Below are 10,558 nucleotides of genomic sequence, written 5' to 3' on the forward strand. Positions count from 1 at the left end.
GTTGCACTGGGTTTCAACTATTTGATTGCTTTCTTACCATACCAACCCACCAACGTTCATATTGGCTTTCATGTCGTCGCTTATCATCACTGGAAACCGACTGATTTTGATCTTGAATTTGGTATTCCTCGTTAGTAGTTGGCATGCATCCGGATCTACCATATTTTTAGTTTCAGCCATTTGAATACTTTCAGACTGGCTTTCATATGTCATCGCTTATCATCACTTGAAACCCAGTTGGTTTTGGTTTTGGAGTTTCCTTGCTAGTGGTCGGCATTCTTGAAGCATCCGGATCTACCATAGCCTATCTCCGTGGCTGGCAATTTCAGTTATTTAAATATCTTCGCATCGTACCAAAGAGTTCTGCTGCAAGGACTTGTCAGATCACTGTTTAGTTCCCGTTTTGATGTACTAATTGGGAATTAGCACAGTACAGGGTGACATCAGATGGTACCAGTGGACCCCACCTACCGCTTAATCTATTAACAATTTTTGCATTTAATTGGTGAATTGAGTCGTGATCTGGTGAGTGATCTTTAAGCATTTTCCTGTAAGAAATTACAGTCTACCAAGCCGACCTGTTCTCTTCCATGGAGAAATGGATGTCGCACGGCCCCTCGCGTGGGAGTTTGAAAATGTAAAATAGGAAAAGTTTTGGCACTACGACGCGTAGGCGAAGAGGAATGAACGGCTATGGTCACTTGTCTCATTATTTTTAAACTTTTAAATTTGTATACGATGGGGGAGAATTTGGGTATCCTAACCTCGGGTTTATCCGACCTTTTTGACCGGCACAAGAATGATGCCAAATATCATTGCATAAATGGCAATAATGGCATTAGTAATGGTTGTATCAATACAACTATTGACACATGATCCGCACAGTTATCGCCAAGTATTAACTATGGCAAGCTGTTATTATGCAGTTAATACACAATCGGTTGTTATTATGCAATTATAGCATTGTCCGATAAACTAGGTAATGGATACTAATTTCATCCTCTATATATAAGAATAATTTGGGGACCCTTACGTAAGCAATATACTATTTGTCTCTACTCATTCTCTTTCTTCCACTGTTGTTCTAGATCTCTGACTTAACCATCGAAGGGTCTTCCGCCGAAAACCTTCCGGCAAGTAGACTTATTTATAGGTTGATTTTGTCTTCCATTTCGCTTTCAACAGACCTCAGAGTACCTCGGTCTCACCCGATCTTCGGTTCTGACTGACCTCAGCACACTTTAGGCAGAATCCGACCTCAATCTAGAATCTAGTGGCAATAGATTGGCACTAAAGGAAGGGCTTTACACCCACACTAAGGAAGGAAGAGAGTAGACTACCTTACTTAACAAATCACCATGAAGTCTCAGGGGAGTCATGGAGCTTCTAATGCATCACAACGACAAGCTCAACCCGCATTACATGCTTCCTTATAGAACCCGTCACATCCACCACAACTAACTGTGCCTATCAATCTCGAGCAATTCAATATGCTCGTGCAACAGGTGCAGGCCTTGACTGTTGTAGTTAAAGGGCTCTAATGGACGACGATGAACCAACAGAAGCCCGTGCCTGCTCAACCAAGTCAGCATTCTCGACAGCTGATGCACCAAATGCGTCCCCTAGTCATCAGTCGGGTCCATAAAGTCCCGAATGCTCCAGGCAAAGTTGGTATACCTGATAGAGAAATGCTGATTGGGACAAAAGGCGACGCGCTCCTAGTCCCCATTCCGACAAAGATTCCATTTTGAGGCATTCATCACCTTGTTGGTTAGAGCATGCCTCAAAGCAAGAAGCTGACCTCGTTTGGAAGATCGAGGAGATGGGACGTCAGATTGAGGCATTGAAAGGATAGACCTCGAGGCTTAATGATGACCTCAATTTCATTACTGATCTCCCTTTTTGTTGATAGATCATGGAGGGCTGATTCTACCTCAGTTCAAAATGCCTCAAGTGAAACCGTATGATGGCACCTCGGACCTTCTGGACCATTTGGAGAGCTGCAAAGCTCTCATGATGCTACATGGAGCTATCCTTCGCAAAGTGGCATGATTCTAGTATTTAGAATTTTGACCTGGTTCTATTCACTGCTTTGAGCAGTTTGGATTTTCTTCCCAGTGTACTTTGTCGGCAGCCGAAGATAGTGCCAAGGTTCCGATGCTCTGCTCGACGTTAAATAGAGGGAAAGAGAATCCCTCCGTGATTATGTCAATTGCTTTAATGTGGCGACATTGGAAGTTTGTGACCTAGACCAGTCGATCGCGATGTCATCCATGAAGAGTGGATTGAAGTCGTCTCATTTTCTGTTTTTCTTGGAGAAGTGCTTCCGCACGAACTTTGTAAAGATATTGGACCGAGCAGAAAAGTATGCCAACATGGAGAAAGCTATGGCATCTTGGCGAGACTCGGCCTGGGATAGGCCCGACAAAGGTGGCAAGAGGAGACGAGATAAAAGGGATGCTCCAGGAAGGGACACTCACCGAGATGAAGGAAGTTCTCATTGGCTGAAGAGCCCTTTTCTGATATTTGAGAGGTATACTCCTCTCAATGCACCAATGGCTTAAATTTTTATGGAGATCGAGAGCCAAAGTTATTTGCGGGCTCCTTGGAGAATGAAGATGCCGGCAAATAAGAGAGATAAAAAGAAGTACTGCTGATTTCATCAGAACCACGACCATGATACCAAGGAGTGCATCTAGTTGAAGGATGAGCTCGAAACACTCATACGATGTGGCCGGTTAGATCAATATGTTAACAATCGGCAAGGTCGAGAAGAACCTGCCTCGGATCAACGTCCACCTATGGAGTCGATTGATAACCGGCCAACGGTGGGGGTTATCAACACTATTACTGGGGGTGTTGGTGGGGAGCTGAACACTTCGAGAGGCCACTACTGAGTAGACATTATTTCTTACTCTGATGCCGACCTGTGAGGAGTTTATACTTCTCATGATGATATTGTAGTTATCTCTCTTATGATTTCAAATTATGATGTAAAAAGAATTTTGGTTAATAATGGAAGTTCAACCGATGTGTTATTCTACGATTCTTTCTAAAGAATGAAGTTACCTCCTAAACATGTGAAGAAAGTCAATTCACCATTGGTCAGGTTCTCGAGAGACTCTGTTCCTGTGGAGGGTGTAATCAACCTACCTGTCACCATGAGACATGAGCCTCGGCAAAGCATGATGAGGTTGGATTTCCTAGTGGTCCAAGTCTCCTATACTTATAATGCAATTTTAGGTCGGCTTAGTCTAAATTCTCTTCGAGTTGTAGTATCTATTACCATATGCTCATGCAGTTTCCCACAAAAAATGGAGTAGGAGAGGTCAGAGGCAACGAGATATTAGCTCGTCAATGCTATATGGACACATTCAAAGAAAAAAAACTAGTGGAAACATTGCTGATAGAGAGGTTGGACATGAGTGACGAGCTGAAGAAGCAGTAAGGCGAGCCATCTGAAGAGTTGATGTAAAGGAAGAATCTAACCAAACTGTGCAGATTGGCTCATAGCTGGACGAGGAGAATCAAGCAAAACTCATCGACTTTCTCCGCACCAATGCTAATATTTTCGTATGGTCGACTACTGACATGCTTGGAATAAGCCTCGAAATGATTGTTCACACGCTCAATGTGAACCTGGCTTACCGACTTGTGCAGCACAAGAAAAGAGTTTCCTTATGGAAAGGCAATAAATCATTGATCAAGGGGCTCCTCATTTTAATCTTCTCTGGTAAATCACGTGTATTGCACGTGTCTCAGCACCGGTATATAATCATAGACCAAGGGGTTCCCCATTTTAACCTTCATTGGTAAATCACGCACGTGTCCCAGCGGCGGTATATGTTGTCCTCGAGACGATTGAGATGGCAACACTAGGCGAGCGCCGTTGCTCGCGGACGGAGAGCTTCTCGCGCGCTCTCTTCTTCCTTTCCTCTCCTATAACCCATGACTGCCTCTTTGTTGGGCTCCTTCCTCGTCCTCCAACCCATCAAACCCTTGAAACCCCGCCTCCACCGAAACCCTAGAATCCCCCGTTCCTCAATCACTATCTGCGCGGCGGAGCCCAGACCTATCAAGAACGGCGGCGGCGAAAGGAGGAGCTCCATGGAGGTCGGCGGCGGCGGCGCCCCTCGAAGAAGAAACCCTAGAAAGAGCTCGTACGGGACCTCCCGGAGGTCGGTCATCAAGAAGTCATTCGCCCAGGAGCAGGTCGTGTTCGCCACCCCAGTGGCCAAGGACCCCGTGGTCGCCATCATCGGCGGGGGCATTTCGGGGCTGATCTGTGCTTCCACCCTCGAGGAAAGGGGGATCCGTTCCACGGTCTTTGATACGGTTAGGGCTTGTTTCTTTCGTCAACTTATAACAAGAAAAATGAGGTTTTTTTATCGGTCTTTGGTGCATTTTTGTCTTTATGAAGTTAAGCTAATCGAAAAGATTCCATTTTTTTCATCCAAAAGATCTGCGTTTAATGGATAGCCAGAGCATTTCAGACAGCCATGTTGAGATCAAGATATGATTGAAAACGACCAACCACGAGATTTAATGTTCGACTAAGTTATTGATTTTTTTTTTGCTGCATGTTAAATTATTTTAAACAAAAATTACTAACATATTTGAGATGCGAATTTCGATTGCAATGTCTTGCTACATAACTTTGTTGATCTATATCTGATTGCCGGTGGTTTCGCTTCTATTGTTTCCTTCTGTTTTGAATTTAGAAAGCGAGCATTCATTTTGAGGTTATTAAGATGTAAGGGCATCATCATTGTAATTTTAGTGTTGTTATTTCTATTATCAGGAAAGAAATGACTTGCCTTGGATTTTCTGGTCCTGTCTAGGGTGTGCATGGCTTAGGTGGTAGGATGGCGACAAGAATGATTGATCCCCAGCCACTTGTATTTGATCATGCAGCTCAATTCTTTACTGCAAGTGATCCAAGGTTTCAGAAGCTGGTTGACAGATGGTTGGAGAAAGGGTTGGTACGCCAATGGAAGGGGCTGTTAGGAGAGCTTGAAGCTGGTGGTCGTTTTACTCCTATATCTTCTTCTACTGCAAGATATATAGGCATGAAAGGAATGCGTCCCCTTGCAGATTCAATTCTATGCCAGGTTAGAAGTGTTTTTTATTTTTTGGGCAAAGCACACTGTAATGTCCTTATCATAGTTATAGAGTTTATGTTGCATGAGTTTGAAGTGAAAAAGATCCAGTTTCTTGTCTCTTAATTCTTTCAGTCCTAGACTTGCCTTTCCATTGATGAATTGGGAATACAACCTGGATTGTCGGCATTATTAAATTATTAATCAGCACGGGTGCCTTCCACTCAGCTTCACAATGATGCTTAACTGCATGACTTTGAGGTTTTGTTTTCTCTGATCTTATTGTATTCACTCATGAAACTTATGTAATTCTACACAGCAGAAAAAAAAACTATTTACATCTTGCCTTAAAGTGCACGGCCATGCATATGAAACATACATGTTCATACAGTGATTCTACCTTTTCGTTTGTAACTATGTTTATTCATGGTGAAAATGATTGATCTTAGTGCATGGAAACATTTTTTTCACAGATGAGACCAGGAAGGGGGAGAAAATCTGAGAATACTATAACAATGGTCCCACATCAACAATTAATTCATATTAGAAGTTGTAAATCTTTGTTAGTCTAAATCATTCTTAGTTACTAAGTGTTGAATGGTCCTAGAATATAATGATCAAAAACAATATTATACTGAACATCAGATAAATCTGCATCAAAGGAGACTAACTGCGAACAACAATCTGGAGTTTCAAATTTGATCAATGTTTATCTTTTTCTACTTTATCTTCTCTTCAAATAATCATTTGTGCATAGATGGTATTTACCAAGAATGTCAGCAAGACTGACTTTCTAGGACTCATTTAATACCTTCTTTAAAGCACTTCGATTTCTGTCATTGCCTCTACCTCTTTTCTAAGTAGCATTTCAACTGCAAGTGCAAAATCGTATGGTTAACATTGTGAGGCCTTGCTGGATAAGTAAGCTTGAGCCGTTTAATGGGATGTGGTATTTAACTGAGGAGAAACCCCATGGCCTCTTTGATGCAATAATTATTGCACACAATGGTAGTTATATTCCACTATAGATGTTCTTGGATTTCTGTTTTATGTATCATCAAGAATCTTAAGTGATCAAATTATTACTATTATAATTGTTGATTCAGCAAGACTGACTTTCTATGACTCATTTAATACCTTCTTTTAAGCACTCCGTGCTAGGTTGGTATGCCTCTACCACTTTTCTAAGTAGCATTTCAACTGCAAGTGCAGAATCGTTGGGTTAACATTGTGAGGCCTTGCTGGATAAGTAAGCTTGAGCCATTTAATGGGATGTGGTATTTAACTGAGAAGGAGAAACCCCATGGCCACTTTGATGCAATAGTTATTGCACACAATGGTAACTATATTTCACTATAGATGTTCTTGGATTTCTTTTATATGTATCATCAAGAATCTTAAGTGATCAAATTATTACTATTATAATTGTTGATTCTGTAGTGTGGTTTCGGTTTCTTCATCACTGGTGAAGAGGATTTCTGATGTTTTCCTTGTGCAAAATACATTGAAACATTTTTTTAACAACTCATTCTGGTTTCTTGGAATGGGGCATGTTTGGCTGGAGTGGTTTTGTTGGCTGCTACAACATGAATTCCATTCACCACTCAGCAGTGGAATTTGAGTTTTGTCACGACTAAAAACCATATTGGATCTCAGTTTTAAAAGCTCTAAGTTAAAATTGGTGCGGTGTTGTTTATCACATGTGCATGTGGGACATGAGCACATATTTCACTTAAATACGTGGCTTTTGACTAAAATGATTTCAATGAGACTAATTTCATTTGTTTTTTTTTTCTAATTTTAGATTCCGCTTTTCCTCATGTAAGTTGCAATTTTAATTGCTAACACATGCATTCTTCCCAACTAAAGTCATTTTAACTACAATCTTTGGACTAGTCATGAAACTATCTTAAACCAAGGCATTTTTGTCGATGCTAGCTGTTACACGACAGGCTAGCATCTTTGTTGTATGCTGAAAACGAGAGATCTGATTTAGCACATTCATTGTATGCTGTAAATAGGGTTGAACTGTATTTTCGTTTTCCATTCTTAGGCTAGATCTGTATTTATTAGATGCTTAGATTGATGCTTAGATTGAGGAGATTCTATAGCTGTAATTAAGTCTTGTATTCTATATAATTGGAAAAGATTCAAAGGGGAAGGAGATTTTTCCAGCAAAGTCTCTTTCTTGTCAATTTTATCATAATAAGGTGCTAATTGTTGATGCAGCCCCACGTGTGCGCCCCTCTGCTGTTGAAAATTGTTGTCTAGATTGTTTTCAATTTATTTCCTTGAATTCATTATAATGATGAAAGTAATTTTAACAGGTCTGTACAATTCACATTTCATGCACATTACAGGAGTGTATCATTTTTTTTTAATTCTCATCTTGACCCTTGTTCTCTTCACCTCCGATGTGCTATGAACTGATGTTTATGTACAATCCTTGATGCAATTTTGTGCTTCTACTGTTCTACTTCATGGCAGAAGTTTGAATGCTTGCTTGTTGAGATTAACCATATCAGACTACCATTGGACCACGTAGACTTGCTTAATTTAGATATATGATTGTTTCCCTTCTTCGAATTATTATTAACTATAATAGTGTTTCATATTTTTTATGCATGTTAGGATAGTTGATCATTCTCGTTCTTCATCACCAGGAAAATGTGCAAATCGATTGCTTTCGACATCTGGCTTGCCACTGCTAACAAGACAGATGAAGGTACTTAGCTTCTAAGGATACAACTTACTGGAAGCATTCTGATACTACAAACTATTAGGGTTAAACAGGCGTTCAAACTGAATAAACAAATATTTCTGATTCAACTTAATTTTGGTGTTTGTAGAGGCTGGAACTGAGTGCTGTCTGGGCACTTCTTGCAGCATTTAAAGATCCACTTTCAATTCCTCATAATGGAGCTTTTACAGACTTTGAAGGAGCTTTTGTAAAGGGTGTTGATTCTCTTTCATGGATGGCCAACAACACCAGCAAACTTTTTCCTTTACACAGTGACATGCCTCAGTGTTGGACTTTTTTCAGCACGGCTGCTTATGGAAAAAGGAATAAAGTGCCACAGGTTGGCAATTTACTAATCTTTCCTTTTATTTTACAACAATTAATGGCAAGGAAAAATCCATAATCCTGCAATGCTAGTGTTTTGCGAATTTTTGAGAAATTGTAATCCCATGGTAATGTTTTAGGTGTTTTCTAATGGAAATTATCATGTTCATCAGGAGAATATCCCTAAAGTCACAGCAGAAAAAGTAAAGGAGGACTTGCTTAACGATGTAGAATTTGCTCTTGGACTGTCTAAGGGATCACTTCAGTGTCCATTTTATACACGAGTCCAATTATGGTCTGCTTCATTCTTTTCTCACAGTTGTTCATGGAATCTTTATATAAGATTGCTAAGGATTTATTGATATTCTATGCTTGGTTCTCTTAGGGGTGCTGCTCTTCCAACCAACACTCCTGGGATTCCTTGTATCTTCGATCCACATGGGCGGGCAGGAATTTGTGGTGACTGGCTACTTGGGTCTAGTGTGGAAGCTGCAGCTATTAGTGGATTGTCTCTTGCAAATCATGTAAGTGCCATATCTTTTTATTCTACGCTGGTTCAAAATGCATAGTTTATGTGGATTGGATCATTAAAAAGCTGCTGTACTTAATTTAGGTAATACTTCTACCGGAATCCAAGTTGGGTCATTTAATTCAATGGCTTTTTAATAAAAATGGTGTGATATTATTATATTTCATTTATCTAGAATAAGACGTCATCTGATGATTTGATATGCGGTTGAAAAAGGCATGTTCATGATTTAATGATTATTACATCTAGAGTATTGATCTTACCTGTGTTAAAATCTTCAGTTGTGGGAAGACTATATTTCATTTCTTTGTTTATTTAAAAGATAAATAGATCTATTTCCAAAAGAAAGGATAAACAGATTTAGAAGTTTTTCTTGTCAGTGATGAAGAAAAGAAAAGGTGAAAAACTACTCCAACATGAACTACGGTGGAGCCAAGGATATCACACCCATGACCATGACTTGTGCAGCTGCACTGCATTGTGATTAATAACAGTCTACAACAGATTACTTGTGTTTGACACTCAGCAGCCCCCCTACAATCAAAAAAAAAAGAAGACAAATCAGAAGTCAACCTCATGGGAGTCAAACCTCACTAGCAAGCAATAGCAACTAGGTTATTGGCCTAGTAGCCTTTTGTTTTTTTGTTTACTTACAATTTACACCAAAAAAAAAGAACAGTGCTTGGTTGTAAATATAGGGGAAACAGGTCATATTTCTCAAATCCAGGCGGTATGTTGTTTATAGCTGATGTGCTTGATGGTTTTTCGTCTGCCATGCAGATTGCAGATTATTTCCAAAGTGGTGGAGCTCAGCCTGATGACTTTGCGGTTGGGTTGCATAATGAGTTTCATGCAGTTGCTGGTCATGATATTGGTCAGTTTCCTGGTTTGAAATCTGAAAAGCAAGTGCTTGAACCTCAGACATGGACGATCTGATCAAAGAGATACGTTAAGGTCTTCCTTGTCAGTGAAGTCCATAGCCTCTCAGACCATCCAAATACCATTTTGATCTATGGATGTAACGAAAGGTCAAAAAGCAGATCAAACTATGTCGCCCTGGTGATTTTCACATTAAGAAGTGACAGTAAAATACATTTTCTGTGATACTAAATGATCTGACGAGATATATTGGCTGGCACCTTGAAGTGGCTATCTATGACATTTCAGTAAATATCTTAAAATGTGAGAGAGCGATTGGAATTTAAAGTCTCTCTCTCTCTCACACAGATTAACAGATACTCATGACATCCATAAGCTTTGATGGAGAAATGGATAATGATCTTAATAGATGATTTAAAGCGCAGGACGAATGGTTTGACAATGGTACCTCCGTCTTACTTCTAAGCAAGATAATAGCTATCAGCTATTAATAGTGTTAAAGCATCAGTATGTAACCTCAATAAGGCCTTCCATCTTACCCGGTTCCACTAAAAGAGCACCTGCTGAACTTTCCCAGTTATATTATAAACATGCAGATATTCTTAGCTAGCGCAGATGAGAGAAGATACATTTGGTTCGTATGACAAGGAAAAAAATGAGGTAGCTGGGGCATGTCCTCTACCTGCGATGAAACCATTACTCTGTTTTGATAAACCTTTTTTAATTGAAGGTACAATCAGTACCCATCAAAAAGTAAGCGTAGAGAGTCATTATCTTCCTCGTAGTTCAGCATATTATACCGCAGCTGAAAAGGTAGGACTTAACTCCGTAACAGAGCCAATGGAACAAGCAAACAGCATAGATTATAGCAGAGCAGTTATGCAGTAGTTCTAATATATTTAGTAAGAAATAAAGTTCAATAAACAGGCTAAAAACTACCAATACACAACAAGATTTATATGCCTATATTGTAGGATATCGTCAACT

The 10,558-nt window shown here is 39.9% G+C and overlaps 1 protein-coding gene across 2 annotated transcripts; it reads left to right on the forward strand.

Moving 5' to 3' along the window:
• The first annotated feature begins 3,801 nt into the window (after positions 1-3,801).
• LOC103724171 (FAD/NAD(P)-binding oxidoreductase family protein) lies at positions 3,802-9,830 on the forward strand. Of its 2 annotated transcripts, none has more exons than XM_039114239.2 (8): positions 3,802-4,335; positions 4,842-5,111; positions 6,312-6,438; positions 7,763-7,824; positions 7,949-8,179; positions 8,337-8,458; positions 8,549-8,687; positions 9,473-9,830. In XM_039114239.2, the coding sequence occupies exons 1-8, from the start codon at positions 3,949-3,951 to the stop codon at positions 9,626-9,628; spliced, it is 1,494 nt and encodes a 497-aa protein (XP_038970167.1). In that variant the 5' UTR covers positions 3,802-3,948; the 3' UTR covers positions 9,629-9,830. The 2 variants fall into 2 exon arrangements, with proteins under 2 accessions (XP_038970167.1, XP_038970169.1); XM_039114241.2 differs by lacking the exon at positions 9,473-9,830 and adding an exon at positions 9,073-9,247 and having other exon boundaries at positions 3,816-4,335.
• The last annotated feature ends 728 nt before the right edge of the window (positions 9,831-10,558 follow it).

The sequence above is a fragment of the Phoenix dactylifera genome, chromosome 1, assembly GCF_051530095.1.
Source record: "Phoenix dactylifera cultivar Ajwa chromosome 1, Ajwa_hap1_PhDact_Kaust_v1.1, whole genome shotgun sequence".
Taxonomy (NCBI): domain Eukaryota; kingdom Viridiplantae; phylum Streptophyta; class Magnoliopsida; order Arecales; family Arecaceae; genus Phoenix; species Phoenix dactylifera.

Excerpts from the sequence above, each read along its gene's own strand:
- LOC103724171 (XM_039114239.2), top strand. The coding sequence starts at position 3,949 with ATGACTGCCTCTTTGTTGGGCTCCTTCCTCGTCCTCCAACCCATCAAA. Across the intron at positions 4,336-4,841 it reads GTTCCACGGTCTTTGATACG|GGTGTGCATGGCTTAGGTGG; the intron begins GTTAGGGCTTGT and ends GGTCCTGTCTAG. Across the intron at positions 8,459-8,548 it reads TATACACGAGTCCAATTATG|GGGTGCTGCTCTTCCAACCA; the intron begins GTCTGCTTCATT and ends TGGTTCTCTTAG.